General features: G+C 54.3%; 1 protein-coding gene across 4 annotated transcripts; it reads right to left on the bottom strand.

Moving 5' to 3' along the window:
* Positions 1-2,223: 2,223 nt before the first annotated feature.
* On the bottom strand, positions 2,224-13,104 carry LOC310843220 (uncharacterized protein). Of its 4 annotated transcripts, none has more exons than XR_014563565.1 (4): positions 10,579-11,768; positions 7,984-8,216; positions 3,109-6,495; positions 2,224-3,067 (listed from the first exon to the last, which is right to left on the bottom strand). XR_014563565.1 is itself a non-coding variant. In XM_083736142.1 (4 exons), the coding sequence occupies exons 2-4, from the start codon at positions 10,968-10,970 to the stop codon at positions 3,530-3,532; spliced, it is 3,591 nt and encodes a 1,196-aa protein (XP_083592268.1). In that variant the 5' UTR covers positions 10,971-11,078; positions 13,000-13,104; the 3' UTR covers positions 2,224-3,529. The 4 variants fall into 4 exon arrangements, 3 of the variants coding, with proteins under 3 accessions (XP_083592268.1, XP_083592269.1, XP_083592267.1); XM_083736142.1 differs by adding an exon at positions 13,000-13,104 and having other exon boundaries at positions 2,224-6,495; positions 10,579-11,078; XM_083736143.1 differs by adding an exon at positions 12,203-12,283 and having other exon boundaries at positions 2,224-6,495; positions 10,579-11,078.
* Positions 13,105-19,639: the final 6,535 nt, after the last annotated feature.

The raw sequence follows: 19,639 nt of genomic DNA, 5'->3' as shown, positions 1-19,639 counted from the left end.
ACTCCAGTGGCCTCGGTGGCCCAGGAGGGCTTCCATCAGCTTCAGCTGGTGGCCCAGCTACGCTTGTGTCTGGCCAGGGATAACCTCAATTCCGTCATCTCTGCTCTGGTAACCTCTAGGTGGACTGTCTCGCCAGAATGGTGCATGCTCTAGTTCTCTACCGCTTGGACTACTGCAATGCGCTCTACGTGGGGCTACCTTTGAAGGTGACCCAGAAACTGCAACTAATCCAGAATGCGGCAGCCAGACTGGTGACAGGGAGCGGCTGCTGAGACCATATAGCACCGGTCCTGAAAGACCTGCATTGGCTCCCAGTATGTTTCTGAGCACGATTCAAAGTGTTGGTGCTGACCTTTAAAGCCCTAAACGGCCTCGGCCCAGTATACCTGAAGGAGTGTCTCCACCCCCATCATTCTGCCCGGACACTGAGGTCCAGCACCGAGGGCCTTCTGGTGGTTCCCTCACTGCAAGAAGCCAAGTTACAGGGAACCAGGCAGAGGGCCTTCTCAGTGGTGGCACCCGCCCTGTGGAACATCCTCCCACCAGATGTCGAAGAGATAAACAACTACCTGACACTTTAGAAAATATCCAAAGGCAGCCCTGTTTAGGGAAGGTTTTAATGTGTGACATTTTGATGTATTTTTAATTTTTGTTGGAAGCCACCCAGAGTGACTGGGGAAGCCCAGCCAGATGGGCGAGGTACAAATAAATAATAATAATTATTTCTATTATTATTATTATTGTTGTTGTTATTGTTAGATTACTGTTATATGTGGGGCTGCCTCTGCAGACGATTTGGAAAATTCAGTTGGTGCAAAATTTGGCAGTCAGGTTGCTCACCAGGGCAAGACAGTTTGCCCTGGCCGCCAATTAGTTTCTGGGCCCAACTCAAAGTGCTGGTTTTGACCTATAAAGCCTCAGGGTTGCAATACCTTAAGGACTGCCTCTCTTCAAATGAACTGACCACCTTCTGAGGCCCTCCTTGGTTTGCCTCCTCCTTGAGAACAGGGCCTTCTCTGCAGTGGCTCCCTGTCTGTGGAATGCTCTCCCCAGAGACGTTTGCCTGGTGCCTTCATTATACATTTTTAGGCACCAGGTGAAAATGTTCCTCTTCCACTAGGCCTTTGGTTGATTCATATTCTGCAGCCCTTTAAACGTGTTTGTGTGATTATATTATTATTATCATACTCTGCATTATGCTTTTATTATTATGCTGCATAAAGTAATGTTCTAAATATTGTACATTTGGATAAAGGGTGGTATAGAAATCGAATGAATAAAGAAATCCTTATTCTTGCTCTCAGTGTTCTTTGCATCTGGAACAATAATCTGCTGCCTTTGAAATTTTCAGACTCGGCTTGATTTCTGTTGCATCGGACGAATTCTAACGCAACCAGAATTTGAATAGAATTTGAATGGGGGGGGGGGGGCTTCTCAGAGCTCAGCTCTGCCTCCATGGAGTAATAGCAGCAAGTTGCTTCTGCACTCGGGATCCTGGTTTTGGGCTTCCCATTGGGCCTCTGGTTGGCCACTGAACATTGCAAGAGATCAGCGGCTAAATCTCACGATATGTTAGATACAGGTGAAACTCGAAAAATTCGAATATCGTGGAAAAGTTCATTTATTTCAGTAATTCAACTTAAAAGGTGAAACTAATATATGATGCCTCATTTAATATTCTAATTTTCTAATCTCATATATTAGTTTCACCTTTAAAGTTGAATTACTGAAATAAATGAACTTTTCCATGATATTCTGGGTCAGGAAGCCCCCTCAGTCCTGCCCCCCAGCTGGCAAGATGTCTTGCCAGCTCAAAATGTCTGGAACTGGTCTTCTTTGAGAGCCAGTGTGGTGTAGTGGTTAAGAGCGGTAGATTCGTAATCTGGGGAACCGGGTTCAATTCCCCACTCCTCCACCTGCAGCTGCTGGGTGACCTTGGGCCAGTCCCACTTCTCTGAAGTCTCTCAGCCCCACTCACCTCACAGAGTGTTTGTTGTGGGGGAGGAAGGGAAAGGAGAATGTCAGCCGCTTTGAGACTCCTTAAAGGGAGTGAAAGGCGGGATATCAAATCCAAACTCTTCTTCTTCTTCTGATCTGAGCACCATACCGGTTGCTTTGCCCCGGGCCCTGGCAACCCTTGCTGGGCCACTGCACGCAAGGACGTCCCCCACCCTTTGAGTCCTCCCCACACCCACCCTGCCAACAGATGCCAGGACAAGAATGTTTCCAGAGTTGGACCTTTATTGATGGTGGGAGTTCTGCAAATCAAGGAGAGCCACGAGGGTCCCTGGAGAAGCAACGAGGCACCATGACTGGCATCTTGGGCCCCAGCAAGGAGTGCCCCCCCAGAATGACTGGCCGGCTCCCAGAGGCAGGCAGGAGGCATTGGGCAGGGAGAGGGCTGCCCCACAAGGGAAAGAGGGCGGGCGCTCTCCCTCCCACCAGCCATTTTTGGTATCCAGTGGTTCCAAAGTCATTAAAGAAGTGGTTAAGACACCAATGAAGGCAGCATATGGTCACAGCACCAGGGGTGGGGGAGGGGCTTGCCACCTACAGGCACCCAAGGGCCACGGGGCCCAAAGGCAGGGCCTGAGCCAGGGACCCCCAGAGAGGTGGGCTATGTGTCTTTCTTGGGGTGTGGCTGCGGAGAAGGTCCCCTGTGCTTTTTCTCCAAGGGCCACCAATAGCCCGTCTTGGCATTGCATGGGGTTGGGCTAGATGACCCTGGGGTCCCTGCCGACTCTGCAAGTTCTGAAACACAACCACGGGGCACCGAAGGGAAAGAAGCCGAGAACCTGCACTGCCAGCCCCGCTCTGGAGAGCTAGAGGCCGCCTCTACTTCTGGTTGGGCCTAGAGGCGGTGGCGGAGGGCGGTCTACTGTTGCACAGGTGGTGCACAACCCCTTTGGGGATGGGCTCCCACTAATATGGCCCCCTCAACTGCACCCCATGGCAGAGCAGGTGCCACCTCCCAGTGAGAGAGCGGGCAAGGTGGTTAAGGCAAGCCTGGCATTGGACCTCAAGCCAGCCCAGGAACACGCAGCGGGCACCTCCCTGCTAAAAGACACTCTGTACATGCCCCACCTTCCTCTCCCTTGAAATCCTAACCCCAGAATTTGGCTCTTGTCCAACCCCAAACACCATTTCCACAGCCCCAAAGTTTAAGTTCAGGAGCTGTTAACCTTTTTCATGTGTTCTGTCCACCTTCCCAAACTGGCAACCTGGAGTCCAAGGCACCTCGACTGTGTTGCCGGGAGCCGTGGGGAAAGTGCCCCTATCTGCTCGGCCCCCTAGATGGTGATCCTTTGTGCTATGTAGCCGGGCTTGAATTCTGCCTTCCGGTCTCTGCCCCCCAGACCACGAGCCTAACCCACACATCCCACAACCCGTTTCCTCACTAGTGCCGGCCTAGGAGAGGCAACCAGACACCCTGCCTCTTCACCCCCATGTGGTGGCAGTGCCCATCACCAAGGCCTTTGTGCATTAGCAGACCCACTCACGAAAATGCCCCTGTCCCCCCCAGTGCCTGTCAGAGGGGCGTCTCCTGCTTATACTCGTAGCCGCAGGTGGGGCCCTCAAACTGCAGCTTGATGGCTGCCTTGAGGTGCAGGTGGGGGTCCAGGGTGTCGATGGAGAGGAGCAAGGGGCTCCCCACGGCCTCCCCGTTGTGCTTGTCCTGAGCCACTGTGGGTCGGGGTGGGGCAGCGAGGGAAGCCTGGCGCCGGCGAGGCAGTGAGTGCTGTTGGATCTGCTGGGCAAAGCTGAGGGTGTCCACAGGGACCGTCTGCGCGGTGGCCAGCGAGTGGAAAGTGGAGGAGGTGGCGGCGCCCGAGGAACACAGGGAGGCCTGCGACTTGGGATGCTCGCCTGCCGCCGAGTCCAGCGAGGCCGAGGGGGAGCTGCCCACGGAGCCCGGGGAGCCGGGCGCAGCCCCATGCCCCTCCAGTAGCCGCAAGACGTCCCGGTGGCCCCGCCTGGCCGCCACACGCAGCGGAGTCCGGCCGGCTCTGTCGAGGATGCCAGGGCTGGCCCCATGCTCCAGCAGGACTTTTGCCACCTCTGCCTGCCCCTCCTGGGCAGCGATGCCCAGCGCCGTGGCCCCCTGGTTGCAGGCATGGTCAGGCTGAGCCCCGCCCTCCAGCAGCAGCCGGGCGATCTGGGCGTGGCCCCTCCAGGCTGCCAAGTGCAGGACAGAACGGCGCTCCGTGTCCAACGCGTCCACGTCGGCCCCGTAGCTCAGCAGCAGTTGTGCCGCCTTGGTGTGGCCCTGCCAGCAGGCCACGTGCAGGGCTGAGCGTCCCTGGGCGTCCTGCCCCTCTAGCCCAGCCCCATTCTCCAGCAGCAGCTCCACCATCTCCAAGCGCCCCTCGAGCACCAGCAGGTACAGCATGGGGCGCCCCTCGGCATCCGAGAGATTGACGTCAGCCCCCTTGCGCAGGAGCAGCTCGGCCGTGGATCGGTGGCCCCCCAGCATGGCCAGTGAGAGGGCGGAGAGCCCGTCGTAGCCCTGGTGGTCGATGGGGGAGCCGCGGTCCAGCAGGAGCTGCACGGTGTCCGTGTGGCCCTCCTGGGCAGCCAGCATCAGGGGCACCCTCCCGTCTCGGTTCGTTTCCGCCACACGGGCCCCGGTCTCCAGGAGCGCAGCGCACGTCCTGGCGTGGCCCTGCCAGGCGGCTAGGTGCAGTGGGGTCCAGCCCAGGGCGTCCCGGTGGTTCTCGTCCAGGCCTCTCTCCAGCAGCGCCCGAACCACCGCCTCGCTGCCCTGCCCAGCGGCCACACCCAGTGCCGTGCGGCCCTCGCCATCCAGCCCATCGACGGCTGCCCCCCAGAGCAGCAAGGTGTCCACCACGGCACGGTGGCCCATGGAGGCGGCTGCCAACAGAGGAGCACAACCAGCTCCGTCGGCCTCGTCCACGTCCGCCCCGGCCTCCAGCAGCAGCTCCACCACGTCAGCGTGGCCCTCGTAGGCGGCCACCAGCAAGGGGGTCATGCCATCCCGGTCCTTGTGCCCCGGGGACGCCCCGTAGTCCAGGAGGAGCTCCACCACCTTGGCGTAGCCGCGGCTGGCAGGCACGCACAGGGCTGCCACCGACAGGGCTGTGCGCCCGTCCACGTCGACGTGGTCCACGTGGGCTCCGTGCGCCAGCAGCAGCGCCACAATCTCGCGGTGCCCCATGTAGGCCGCTGCAATGAGTGCCGTGCGTCCCTCTGTATCTGCCCGGTTGAGATCAGCTCCATGCTCCAGCAGTGTGGCAACTATCTCCTCGTGGCCACCCCAGGCCGCCGCCCTCAGCGCCGTCCTCCCTTCTGCATCAGCACAGTCCACGTTGGCGCCGGCTCGTAGCAGGACCCCCACGGCCTCACCGTGGCCCCCCCAGGCGGCTGCCCGCAGCGCCGTCCAACCCTCCCGGTCAGGGCGATCTACCTGGGCGCCGTGTGCCAGCAAACAGAGCAGGACTTTGGTGTGGCCCTGGCGGGCAGCCAAGGTCATGGGCGTCTGTCCATGTCGGTCCGGGACCTCGGCCTGTGCCCCACGTGCCAGGAGGAGACCCGCCACCTCGTGGTTGCCGCTGTGAGCGGCGCTGGCCAGCAGGGTGCGCCCTGTGACGTCCCGCTGGTTGACACTGGCACCGTTTTCCAGGAGCAGCCGCACTGAGTCCTCCCTTTCGAGGGCCTGTTGAAGGGATGGTCCAGGCCCCTGGGAACCCATCCGTGCCCCCGCCAGCACCAGAAGCTCCAGCACCGCGGGTGCCAGGGGCAGCAGCAGCGCCTCCTCAGGCTCCAGGCAGCGCTCGACTGGCGCCCCGCACCACACCAGCCACAGTGCCAGCTGCCAAGCCTCCATGCCCAGTTCGGCGTGCAGCAAGTGGTGCGCCAGTTCATGCACCTGCTCGGGTAGCAGTGCAGGTGCGCGGCACGAGGCGCTCATGGCGAGGGAGGCATGCCCACGGGCCGGGCAGCAGAGGTACCTCTGGGTGCAGTGCTTGACATCGCAGAGCCACTCAGCGAAGCTGGCGTGGAAGAGGATGCAAGTGCCACTGGGTCCCTGGTGCAGCAGCGGCGCTAGGGATGCCAGCCAGCCCTCAAATTCCTCCCGGGGCACCGGGTGGCGAGTCCACACCGCGGCGTACAGCTCCATCGGGCGCAGGGGGCGCGGTGCGGCCAGGAGGGCCTCCAGCAGGGGGCGGACAAGGGCAAAGTCCTGGCCAGGGAAGAGACGCTGGCACAGCCAGAGGTAGAGGCCATAGAGGGTGCCCGGGATGTGGCGCACCTCCCGCAGGGTGACCAGCTCGCCCGCCACACCGTCCAGCACCCGCTCCAGGTACAGCAGGCACCCGTTGCTCTTGATGTGCAGCTGGCTCAGGGCCTCGGCCGTGTCGCGGGTCAGGTGGCGCCGGAGGGGCTCCTCCCGGTCCAGCCGCGCCAGGATGTACTGCTGGACATCGCAGACCACTGGCTCCCGGCGAAGGTCGTCCAGGCACAGCCGACGGAACCCTGCGGGGTGTCGAGGGAAGAACCGAGGGGTGAGAAGGGGCTGGGTCTCCCCCCAGAAAGCCCCCCAACAAAAATGTGAGCCCCCCAAAAGTGGGGATAACATGCCAACAGTTGGCTGCACTTGGCACCCACAGGGGCACCCTAGAAAGTGCCACGAAATAGTAATAATATTTTGTATATGCCATCTTTTCCTCAAGGCTCAAGGTGGTTTTCACCAATTAAAGTACAAAAAGCTTTAAAAACACTGAAGATTGTAACCATAATCTTATGGTTTTAGCTGGTTTTATTCTGTATTTTTATGCTGTGAACTGTTTCAGGATCATTATTATAGATTATTATAGATCAGTGCTTCCCAAACTTGGGTCTCCAGCTGTTTTTTTAATAATTTTTATTAAACTTTCTGGATTTTACATCCTTAGTTTATCAGGACTGCCCTTCTTCTCTTTCCATGGTTCATTTTACATATCACAAATCCCTGCATATTTTACAAAAACCTATACCAATCAGTATTCCATTATTGCATCCACCAAAACTTATTTACCCTGTTGAATTTGTCTTAATGCTGCCAGCATTTTCAGCCGTAAACAATTCTTGCCCATATATTCAATAAAAGTTTTCCAATTGGAGATTGGTTCTCTAGCTGTTTTTGGACTACAACTCCCATCATCCCAACCTATCAGGAGCAGTGGTGAGGGAGGATGGGAACTGTAGTCCAAAAATAGCTAGAGACACAAATTTGGGAAACACTGTTCTAAATTAAGGTAAAGGGACCCTGACCATTACGTCCAGTCGTGGCCAACTCTGGGGTTGCGGCGCTCATCTCGCTTTACTGGCCGAGGGAGCCGGCGTACAGCTTCCGGGTCATGTGGCCAGAAGGACTAAGCCGCTTCTGGCGAACCAGAGCAGTGCGCGGAAACGCCGTTTACCTTCCTGCCGGAGCAGTACCTATTTATCTACTTGCACTTTGACATGCTTTTGAACTGCTGGTTGGCAGGAGCAGGGACCAAGCAACGGGAGCTCACCCCATCGTGGGGATTCGAACCGCCGACCTTCTGATCGGCAAGTCCTAGGCTCTGTGGTTTAACCCACAGCGCCACCCGCATCTAAATTCTAAATTATCTAAGTTCTAAATTATCATACTGTAAAACTGGAAGGTACCATCCAGTCCAACCCCCCTGCAATGCAGCGATAATATTATTTATTTATTTACTTACGCCCCACCCACCCCAGCAATAATCTTTTGTCCAACACAGAACTTGAACCCACAACCCTGAAAGTAAGAGTCTCATGCTCTTCATCATGGCTATCCCAGATGAAGGGTGATATGCAACTTTAAAGAAGATTAATGTTAAAGAGAAGTCAGCTGCCAATTGGGCACTGCAGGGGGTTGGACTTCTGAAGCCATTCCTGTAGAGCCGCCCGGCTTTTAGAGCCCCAGGCGGACCCAAGTCCATGGCCCCCCTCCCCTCCGGCCGGGTCCCCCCTCACCGTTGAAGAGGCGCAGCACCCCCTTGCTGTGGGAGCGGGCAGTGCAGACCAGGAGCAGCCAGGGGGGCAGCAGCTGCAGGTGGCCCCCCAGGAGCTGGGCGATGGTCCGGCTGGGCCCCGGAGGGGGGGCTCGCTCCTCCTCGCGCTCCGCCTGGCCGGCGTCCAGAGCGTCCACCACCAGCAGGAGGGGCTTGGCAGGGGGCGGCAGGTCCAGCAGGGGCAGCAGGACGGCCCTGGGGATGGAAGAAGGAAGGAAGGAAGGAAGGGTGAAATTAAAACATTTTGGGCAATGATGTACAACGAGTTGAAGAAAATGTTCCAATTAACTTTTGTCAAAAAAGTCTGAAGCATTTTAGAATCATAGAATCCTAGAATCCTAGAGTTGGAAGAGACCACAAGGGCCATCGAGTCCAACCCCCTGCCAAGCAGGAAACACCATCAGAGCACTCCTGACATATGGTTGTCAAGCCTCTGCTTAAAGACCTCCAAAGAAGGAGACTCCACCACACTCCTTGGCAGCAAATTCCACTGTCAAACAGCTCTTACTGTCAGGAAGTTCTTCCTAATGTTTAGGTGGAATCTTCTTTCTTGTAGTTTGGATCCATTGCTCCGTGTCCGCTTCTCTGGAGCAGCAGAAAACAACCTTTCTCCCTCCTCTATGTGACATCCTTTTATATATTTGAACATGGCTATCATTTTAGGAAAAGACCTGCCAAGGAAACTGAGAAATATCTTATGTATGTGACAACGGTGGTGAGAGTCTTAATAGCACAAGGATGGAAATCCCGACCAAAGAACTGTGGCAAGGGAAGCCGATGGACTAAGCGGAATTGGCGAAATTGACTCATAAACTACGTGATAAGGACAACTGTGACTTTAAAGAAGAATGGGAACCTTTTACAAATTACTTAAAGAAACAACAAAATGAACTGGACTCCTTGGCAGGTTTTGAATAAACATGCACAAACTTTTTATTGGTAACATGTTTGTTGTTGTTGTTTAGTCGTTTAGTCGTGTCCGACTCTTCGTGACCCCCTGGACCGGAGCATATATTGGTAACATATATATAGATAAATTAAGGATCTTTACAATTTCATAATATGCAGAGAATAACAAGTGTTGAAAACACAGACAGAGGAGCTGAGGGAAGTCTGGGGTGGGGGGAGGGAGGGTTTTTTTTGGGGGGGGGAGGGAAAAAATGGGGAGGGGGAAATGAGGATGATGTATCTTTGATAAATTGTTATGCTGGGGGGGGCACACAATGTGATTATTGCAAATGGGGAACACCCAGAGGCATTCTTTCATATGTGGTAGACTTGTAAAAGGGTAAAAAATATATTGGGAAATAATTCATAATGAATTGGAAAAAATGTTTAAAAGTACTTCCCCCCAAAAAAAAAACCCCAGAGTCTTTTCTGTTGGGGATAATTCAGACTGGAATTCCCAGGTGTCAGAAAAGATTATTTATGTATGCCAATACTGCGGCACGTGATTCGTTAGCCCAAAAACGGAAAACGAGCGAGGTCCCGACTAAAGAAGAATGGTAACTTAAGCTGACGGAATATGTGCTGCTTGCAGACTTAACATGTAGAATAACAGAACAAGAAGAAAACATGTTTAGAGAAGAGTGGAAAACATTAATTGAATATATGGGGGGGGGGGATTGTGTACAGCTGTAAACAGGGGCAGCATTAAGATCAATTCAACGTGGGGGGGCGGGGGGGCGGAATAGAGCGTTTGGGGCTTTTTAGTTTGGAGAAAAGGTGAGCTAAGTGGCGACAGGATAGCGAGGCAGCTCCTGGACTCAGATCTTGCTTGTGGGCAGCATGGATTTGATTTAAATCAATTTTTATTTTATTTTTTCAGAAAGACTCATTCTTGCTGGTATAATCTTAATATTTAAAAGCAGGTGAAGGTTTCATTTCTGAAATAATAAATTCCCAGAGTAGTTTTTTACACTTATATCAAAAATTACTTTGGTTATAGTATTAGAAATACATAGATAACTTATTAAACCTCACAATAATTTCATAGTTGATTGTTTATATTTGGACAACTTTTCTGCTGTACTTTACTGGAAGGAGGAAAAAAAACCCATTTCCTTAATAACAATTTATTTAACTAAAACAATAACGTTATAGCAAATGTATCCCTGTTGGTTAACTGATGTGGTTAAACAAACAAACAAAAAACTCAGACTTTTAACAGACATGAAAAACAAAATACTTGTTTCCTGACAAACAGCCTTTGGACTATAATGTAACTATCTTTAGAATGATTTTCCCCCCAAAAGCATTTTATTTTAAAAAATACGATTTAAATTTTAAAAAATCCATTTTTAAAAAAATGATTGGTTTTTCCCCACCCTGCCGCCTTGGGAGCCAGCGGGTACTTCTGACGCTTTTATGGAGCCTCCAGGTGCAGCAGCAGTCTACCTCAATTTCCAGGTATTCCGAGGCGTTTTTGGCCACTGTGAGACACAGATGCTCGGCTCAATGGGCCTGATCCAGGAGGAGGAGGGGGGATCCTGCCCTCTGGACGGTGGGGCGACCAGGATGCCACCCCCAGGGGGGCAGGGCGGGGGCTCTCTCTCACCTGCGAAAGGCTTCATCCGGGTCCTTCTTGCACTGCGCGTTCTCCAGGGTGCTCTGGGCATCCGCCCGGCCCAGGCGCTCGCCGTACCCGGGCAGCAGGGGGCACCGCCGGATCTGCGCCACCAGCCGGAGGAGGAAGCCTCGGGGGGAGCCGGTGGTGCCATCGTGGGGCTGGCAGAAGTGCCAGGCCAAGGCGCTCTCGCCCAGCCCCACCCGGCGCCCCGCCTCGGAGGTGGGCCACAGGGCCTCAGTGCACAGGGCCGTCTTGCCACTGCCCGGGCCCCCCGTCACCAGCACCCCCCCGCCCCCCTCCAGGCTGAGCGCCAGCCGGCCCAGCGCCCACTCCCGGCAGTAGAAGGGCTTGCCCTGAAGCAGGCTGCCAGAGGGCTCCATGCCAGGCCCGGGGCATGGCGGGGTCCGGGCGGTGGTGGCACCAAGGGAGGGGTCCAGGCCGGTTCCGCTGGCGGGTTGGGGGGCTGGGAAGTAGGGTGGGGGAGAAGCCTAGGAGAGAGGGAGAGAGAGAGAGAGGGTTAAGCCAGGTGACAGCGGGAAGGGGCACAAGGGCAGAACACCCGCTTGGCATGCAGAATGCCAATGCAGGCTGTGAGACAGGCCCCCCCCTGCTGCCAGTCAGAGTAAGCGATGCTGAGTTTCCCCCAGGGCCTGACCCTCTGTTCCTTTACCAGGCAACTTTTCCTAAAGAACCAGGACTAACAGGAATGGGGGACTTGGAAGGGACCCCAAGAGTCATCCAGCCCAACCCGCTGCAATTCAGGGATCGTCTGCCCAACCCGCTGCTTGAACCCTCCGCCCTGAGGTTCTCACACTCTGCTGAGCTTCCTCTCAGAGACAAGGGGTGGCAGCGGAGTGGGAAAGCGCTTGCTTGGCAAGCGGAAGGTCCCCACCGGCACAAACCCCAGTTGGCGGCCTCTTTGGGAATGCCTGGGAGGGGCACCCTGCCCAAAATCCCAGAGAGAAGCTGCCAGCCAGAGCGCTGGCCGTGCTGCACCAGATGGGCTGGGTGCCTGAGTCAGCTTTCTGTGGCCCCAGGGCTGAAAGGAAAGGCTCTCCCTCCGGGGCAAAACACCTGCTTGGAATGCAGAAGGTCCCCAATGGGAGAAAGAGCCCTGGAGGGCAACTGCTGCCGGCCAGAGCGGGCTGCGCTGATCTCAATGGAGCCAAGGGTCTGAGTCTGACCACCCGCTTCCCTGAACTCTGGGTGCTGAAGAGCACCCCACGCCTCCATGCCCCCCAAACTGCCCCCCCTCTGGCTGACCTTTGCTGCCAGAATCTCTCCCCCTCCTGCCGCCGTCTCTTCCTTCTGCCGGCACCCAGGGGCCCCGCCGGTCAGGGTGCGGAGGGCGGCTGCCTCAGCAGGAGCAGCGGATGCTGATTCATCCCCCCCCCCACCCCACCCTCAGCAGCCGGGCCAGTAACCCCCTCCTGCCCAAGGTGCTCTTGCTGTCGACGCGGGGGGGGGGGGGCAAGCAGGATGCCGGCTCCCTCCCTCTCCCTGTCAGACCCAGCCCAGGGAACCAGGATGTGCTTCCGCACCCCCAGCCCTGGAGCTCACCCCCCCCCCACAAGAAGGAAAGGGGTGTTGCATGCCGGGGGGGGGGGCGCACCTCCAGCCCAGCCAGGCCGGGCCAGTCCCTCCGCTGCAGACATGCCCAGCCTCACCTTGGGCAATGGGGAGACACTCCCTCTGCTCCCCCCCCCCGCCGCGGTATTTATAGGGAGGCGGGAAAGGGCGGGGGGGGGGAGATTGCCCAGGGCGAGTCTTGCCTGGTCTTGCCCTGCACGGAGCAGGAAGCCCGAGGGGGGGGGCGGCTGGGCTGGGCTGGGGGGGGGGGGAATCAGGCTCTGCACGCCGAGGAATGCAGGATCCATGGGGGGGGGGGGGAGACGGAGCCGAGCCTCGACTTTCCCTTGGAAGCTGTGAAATGGGGCCAATTCGCGGAGCGGGGCCGGAGGACTTGTAGGGTGGGTGGGTGCGGAAGGGGACGGCGGGGGGGGGGGCGGGCGCGGCCGGGCCTCTCCCCACAAGACCCCCGTGTGCGCCCCCCTCCCGCCTCCCACCCGGCGGGGTGGGGGCTGGGGAGGCGAGAACCGTTCAGCCCTGCAGGGAGGCGGAGCTCAGAAGAGGAATGGGGGGGGGGCAGGAAATAAAGACCCCCATCTTCCCGCGCCCCCTCGGGGAGGGAGCAGAAAGGGGGCGCCTGAAGAGCTCAAGGGGGGGGGGAGAAGTGGACGCCTGTCTGTCGGGGGGGGCTGCTAAATGGGCAGCTTTTGCGGGGGGGGCTCCTTGGCTGGGGGAGGGGCGCTGCAAGGTGGCCGCAGGGAGGGGGAGGGGCCAGATTTTCCTGCCCCCCCCCGGCAACGTGTCTTTTTCTTCCCCCCCCCCCGCCCCAATCCGGCTTACCTGCTCCTCCTCCTCCTCCTTCCTCGGCTGGCCGGGCAGCCGCCAAACTTCCGCTCGCTCCGGCCGGGAGACAGGAAGGGGGAGGCGGCCCCGCGGGGACCCCCCTCCCTCCCTCTGGGCCCGGGCGGAGGCGGAGGCGAGGGCGCCTCTGAGCGCGTGCGGAGCGCCGCGCCTCCCCCGACGCCTCCTCGGGAGTAAGTCTCTGCCCCCAGTTGCAACCCCTGCCAACGCCCCCGTGGCTGAGCCTGGGCTCCTTTGGGGGGGGGGGGAGGCGCTGGTCTGGCAAGGGATTGGGACCCGGGTCTGCCAAGGGGTCCCTGGGTGCGGGGTGACCATGCCTGGATTGGCCCGAAATGGCTCTTCGCCGGTCCGGAGGTCAGGGTGGGGGGCCGCAAGATCACTAAAGAAAAGTCAAAAAAGCCCCGCTCATTTCCCCCCATCCTTTCCTCTCTTTTTAATGTAAGAAAAAAATTAAATCTTCTTCCAGTATTTACTTATTCCATAAAATTTACACACCTCTTGATCGTGAAACAATAGCAGCCTCAAAGCTCTTTCCAAAAAACAATGAAATTATCCATTAGGAAAATTTGCAGCAAGATTGCAAGACTTTTGGAAAGCTGGAACAACGACAGGCTGGAAACAACAGATCCAGGCTGGCACTGACTTTGGGAGCGTCTGGGGGGTCTTGCCTGGAGGAGAAGGTGCTGAGAAGGTGCTGGAAAGAGCCCTGCAAAAGCACCCGTCTCATGTCATGTGGCAGGGAGTTCCAAAGTGCAAGGATTTTTTTTTTAAAAAATAATATTTATTACTTTCCCAACAGTTTAAACACTACAAAAGAAAAAAAAAGTTAAACAAGACAATACAGTACAATGCAAAAACAAAAACACTGCATAACACTAACACTAAGACATTAAACTAACAAAACAAAACAAAAACAATATGAACAATTATATAAACAATTTCAATATCTTATCTTTCATTCACTTGTTTCAGCGACCTCCTCACACCTCCCTTTTTTTATTCCACTTCTGTTGTTTCAGCAATTCCTTTCCATCTTCCTCTGTTTTCTATCCTATAATTAACATATTCTAACCTTATTTTTTCCTTTAATACTCTAATAATCTATTTATACTTAATTCCTTATAACATTTCTGCTAAAGCCATATAACTTCATTCGCACATTTTTCTAACATTCATTAATTTTACAGTATTTCTGTAAATAATCTTTAAATGTTTTCCAGTCTTCTTCCACCGACTCTTCTCCCTGGTCTCGGATTCTGCCAGTCATTTCCGCCAGTTCCATATATTCCATCACTTTCATCTGCCATTCTTCCCGGGTGGGTAAATCTTGTGTCTTCCAATACTTTGCGATGAGTATTCTTGCTGCTGTTGCATACATGAAAAATTATCTGTCCTTCTTTGGCACCAATTGGCCGACCATGCCCAGGAGAAAGGCCTCTGGTTTCTTCAGGAAGGTATATTTAAATACCTTTTTCATTTCATTGTAGATCATCTCCCAGAAGGTCTTAATCCTTGGGCATGTCCACCAAAGGTGAAAGAATGTACCTTCAGTCTCATTACATTTCTAACATTTATTGTCAGGTAAATTATAAATTTTTGCGAGCTTGACTGGAGTCATGTACCACCTGTATATCATTTTCATAATATTCTCTCTTAAGGCATTATATGCCATAAACTTCATACCTGTGGTCCACAACTGTTCCCAGTCAGCAACCATAATGTTATGTCCAACATCTTGTGCCCATTTAATCATAGCAGATTTCACCATTTCATCCTGAGTGTTCCATTTCAACAGCAAGTTATTCATCCTTGACAAGTTCTTAATTTTTGAATCTAACAATTCCCAAAGTGCAAGGATTGCCACACTGAAATACGGAGTGCATACAGAAGCAGAAGAGGTGTCAGGTGTCGCCCCAGTCAAAGGGGTCGTGAGCAGCTGGCACAAGGTCACCCACTGAGCTACAGGGCTGGGCTGGGCTGGGGGTCGGATTCGAACCCTGGTCTCCCCCCAGGTCCTGGTCCCACACTCTGACTGCTGCAGCACACTAGTTAGCCCCCAGACGGGCATTTCAGTGGTTACCAGGAGACCCAACCCAGAACCGCCTTTGCGACTTATTCCTGACCCTGAACGTGAGAAGGAAACCAAGCTTTTCCCGAGGAAATGCACTTCCAGAAAACACACTGGCTTTTGAACCTGCTTGCATTCCCCTTGAATCCAGTGGCAGTGAGTTCCAAAGCCCTTCCGGCCTTCGTGGACCTTCCTGCCTTCCTGCAGGGGCCTGGCCAGATCCTGTTTGTCCAGGAGATGATGGCAAGGCTCTGGGCTTTGGGCCAAAGCGGGTGGGATCCTGTCTGAAACCGGGATGCAGGCGCCTTGTCCCAATTCTCCGGGAAGGAAGCAGAGGCACAAAACAGCTGGATATCTTCTGGAGAGGGGCCAAGGGGGCAGGAGAAGCAGGTCTCTGGGGGGGGGGGAGAGGCCCAGAGGGTGGGATTGAGGTGCTTTGAGGACACCCCTCTCCCCGCTGCTGAGTGTCGGGGGAACGGGCTGTGGGGTCTGCAGAACTGTAGAGCTGGAAGGGACCCAAAGGGTCATCTAGTCCAACCCTCTGCCACACTCACAGGCAGGTGCCCAGGCTGGAGCACTGGCACACAGGGAGGCCAGGGACCGGTTGCCACCATTGTTAGACGGCACACTTATCTCTCCCTCACCGCCTTTCACAGAGCGCATGGTTAAACACTGGTTGGCAGGAGCTGGGACCGAGCAACGGGAGCTCAGCCCGTCGCGGGGTGATCGGCAAGTCTTAGGCTCTGTGGTTTTACCCACAGCGCCACCCACGTCCCTTTTTTATATGCCATACTTTAATACAATTAGCCTCTATTTCAATTTGTTTTCATTCTGCTGCTCATAATTCGAACCCTGCACATGTTTCCATTTGACCATAACAGTTCTTCAAATAGTCTCCACTCTTCCAGGAACACTTCGTCTCTTTTATCTCTTATTTTTGCTCTCCATTTCCGCATAGTCCATCAACTTTTGAAGCCATTCCTCTTTCGTTGTGGGTTCTCCTCCTGTCTGTTTCTGTGCAAAGGGACAGTTTCCATTCCAGGGGAAGGACTTCCAGTGTGCAAGGAGTTAACTGCTGGCAAGCTGCTCCTTCACTGCCAGAGGAAGAGTCACACTCTGCATGTCCAGGCAGCAGCACCAGGCCCACCTGCCTGTGCATGTCTCCTCAGAAGTAAGCCCTGCTGGGCTTGCTTCTAATCCAGAATGCGGCAGCCAGACGGGTGACTGGGAGCGGCCGCCAAGACCACATAACACCGGTCCTGAAAGACCTACATTGGCTCCCAGTGCGTTTCCGAGCACAATTCAAAGTGTTGGTGCTGACCTTGAAAGCCCTAAACGGCCTCGGTCCAGTATACCTGAAGGAGCGTCTCCACCCCCATCATTCTGCCCGGATGCTGAGGTCCAGCGCCGAGGGCCTTCTGGCGGTTCCCTCATTGCGAGAAGCAAAGCTACAGGGAACCAGGCAGAGGGCCTTCTCGGTAGTGGCACCCGCCCTGTGGAACGCCCTCCCACCAGATGTCAAAGAGAAGAACAACTACCAGACTTTTAGAAGACATCTGAAGGCAGCCCTGTTCAGGGAAGCTTTTAATGTTTAATAGGTTATTGTATTTTAGTGTTCTTTTGGAAGCCGCCCAGAGTGGCTGGCGAAACCCAGCCAGATGGGTGGGGTATAAGTAAATTATTATTATTATTATTATTATTATTATTATTATTATTATTATTATTATTATTATTATTATTAGCTGCCCCAGGGAGCAGCGGGGAAGAGGGTGGCTTTTATTAGGAGGTGAGGCATCACTCGAGGGGCCTGTTAAGGAAGTCTGAAAACTTGGGGTACCTTTCTTATGAGGTTGCCCCACCTTTGTCAGGATCTGGTCCTGTGAGCCCAAAGTGACCAGGTTCAAGCAGGAGATTGCAGCCCAGTTGAAATAAACCTGATCGTTTATTTGTTGCAACTAATTTCCCACTCCTGCTGAAGCAAAGAAGAAGAACTTAGAACAAAAGGTTACATCCGCTTTTATAAGTTCCCACAACATATTTCAAGAAGCATCAGAAAAAAAATGTCAGAGAAGGAGGTGTGTTGTCAGGCAGAAATCTGAGTCCCAGACAGAGTCTTGTCCCTCAAGGCTGTGATTATTCACCTGCTTTTCACCTTCCAAAGAAAGTCTTTACCTTCCCTTTTGTTGCCTTGAATCAGTTGGGAAAATCTATTCTTGCTGCACCTGGTGAACTCCCACCCTGGGTTGGAGGTCCCTACATGTATTGTGAGGGTGATGGGCTTCTATCTGGCTCTTTGCCATGTGGGATCTTGCCCAATCTGCCAGTCAGGAGCAACAAGATTTCCCACTCCCTCAAAGACGAAGCAGTTAGAAGCGCAGAACAATGGGTTACATCCCTATTTCAAAGTTTCCCATAATACATCTCAGGATGTGTCATCAAGGCACCATAGATATGTCACAGAAAAGGTGTGGTCACAGGTAGAACCTGAGATCCAGGCAGGCCCCTGTCAATCAAATACGGTCTTTCACACATACTCCATCACAGTACAGAGGAAAACATGTACGGTTCCCGGGTCCCTGAGGGACACCCCTTTGTCTTGTAGATAATATAATAAATAAATTTTTATTTATACCCCGCCCTTTCCGGTTCAGAAAACGGCTAACAGGGCTCAGGGTGGCTAACAACAAATTTTAAACACTTAATTGATGCAACAAAAAACAGCATAAAATACAGTATAAAACGCGAATAACAATAAAATCAGAATTGAAAAATCAGTTTAGGGGGGAAATCCATCCAATAAACATGAGATGATCACCAGGGCTAGCTGGCTGAATTAATCCTATTTTGGCCAGCAAGGAGAACAGGGGAGAATTAGCTGTGGGATCCCAGAGCGGGGAATCTTCATGAAAAGGGGAGGAAGGGGAATAAAAGATCAGGCTGAGTCCAAATGGAAAGCCAGGTGGAATAGCTCTATCTTACAGACCCTGTGGAAGGAGGTTAAATCCTGCAGGGCTCTGGTCTCCTGGGACAGAGCATTCCACCAGGTCGGAGCCACCACTGAGAAGGCCCTGGCCCTGGGGGAGGAGAGTCTGACTTCCTTAGGGACCTCTAAACTATGGTTATTCATGGACCTTAAGGTCCTTTGCCTGGGGCAGACCATAGTGTACCACTATGGGGCAGGTAGACATTGCGATTGAGATGGTGATCTGTCTGACACTCTTGGGGCAGGATATCACCATCACGACTCATTTGGAAGGCCCTGCCGGAGTGACTGTACATCTGTGGATTATGGTGGGCTCTCTCACCCCGCCCCTTATACCTCACTTCCCTGGGTCCTAAATGCCATTGGAACTGAGAAGATGGATGCAGCAAGCGATGTCTTGTGAGAGGTTTCCCATTGAGCCTGTACATAGATGCATTTACCAGCAAACTGCTAGATTTGGTTCTGACACTCCCCCTGTTTTCCTTTGTTGGAGACCTGGGGCTCAGAGGGGAGTCAGGGGCTCCTTCTGCCAACTGAGCTGAGCTTCCCTTGCAGACGCCTTTGCAGTCGTGTTGCTCTTAATTTTCTGGGCATTCGGGGCTGCTGTCAGGGACCTGCAGTTTCTGATTAGACTTTGTGAATGGGGCCTTGAACCTGAACGAAGGAGGTTTTGGTGATGTGCTGTGTGGTGAGGCCAGACTCTCCCGTCTAATTTCCCTGTAACACCCTGTACCTCTGGATAACAACCTTATTACCACTGGAACTGGATAAAAACTTGCATTAACCAGATTCCTGTTGAATTTCCGTGTCTTCCCCATTCATTGGAGGCTCATAGTGGAGACTTCCTTCCTTTTTGCAGAAGCAGATCAGCTCCTTTGCACCCCAGCCTGCTATTTGCATTTCCCCCTGTAGGGGCTGCTGTTCCTTAAGGGAGATTGAAAGGTGAAATGGGCCCTGATTCGCCAGCTGTCAAACAGAACAGCTTCTGATTGGTCCGTTAGTTGCAGATAGGGGGAAATGAAGCTTCCTGGCCTTATCTTGGCAAGGAGAATGTGCGCATGAGTCACAGGGCTGATGATGCTGTGTGCGCATGCATTCTTGTCAAGAATGCACGGCCGAGCATGGTGCCACGCCGTTGTCTAGTCCTCAGCTCAGAAGGTCCTCATCCTCGAGGGGCTGGGTGGGTGCCTTGTGGGTGCACTTTGTGTCATGTCCCTGGTGCACTGGTTGGGTGCCCCCCAGCAGGAGGGGCTGAAGCCAGAGCAGGCAGCGCCCCCCCCCCTGGTTTCCCCAGAAGGTGAAAGAAGGAAGACAACGGACGTTGGACCTTGGAGCATTGAAGGGAGCCTGCCAGGAGTGTCGAGGGAAAAGTGTCACAGTGATCTGAAACCCCACCCACCCCCACCGGTGCTCAATGGTTCCTCTTGAGTGACAGAGAGCCCCCCACTTTCCCAGACCCCCACCAGCTAACAGGAGGCGTCTCCCCCCTCTCACACGCTCTCCACCACCACCCCACCTGGTCTCTCTGTTGAGGCTTGTTTGCTCTGCAACAAAGAAGCCATGCCATA

This window comes from Podarcis gaigeae (assembly GCF_964106915.1).
Source record: "Podarcis gaigeae genome assembly, chromosome: 4".
Lineage (NCBI taxonomy): Eukaryota > Metazoa > Chordata > Lepidosauria > Squamata > Lacertidae > Podarcis > Podarcis gaigeae.
The sequence above is the reverse complement of the archived record's forward strand: the minus strand, read 5'-3'. Positions and strand labels throughout refer to the sequence as shown.

Coding starts and splice junctions, on each gene's coding strand:
- LOC310843220 (XM_083736142.1), bottom strand. CDS start 10,970: ATGGAGCCCTCTGGCAGCCTGCTTCAGGGCAAGCCCTTCTACTGCCGG. Junction 8,217..10,578: donor CCGGATGAAGCCTTTCGCAG/GTGAGAGAGAGC, acceptor TTCCATCCCCAG/GGCCGTCCTGCTGCCCCTGC. Junction 6,496..7,983: donor GGTGCTGCGCCTCTTCAACG/GTGAGGGGGGAC, acceptor GACACCCCGCAG/GGTTCCGTCGGCTGTGCCTG.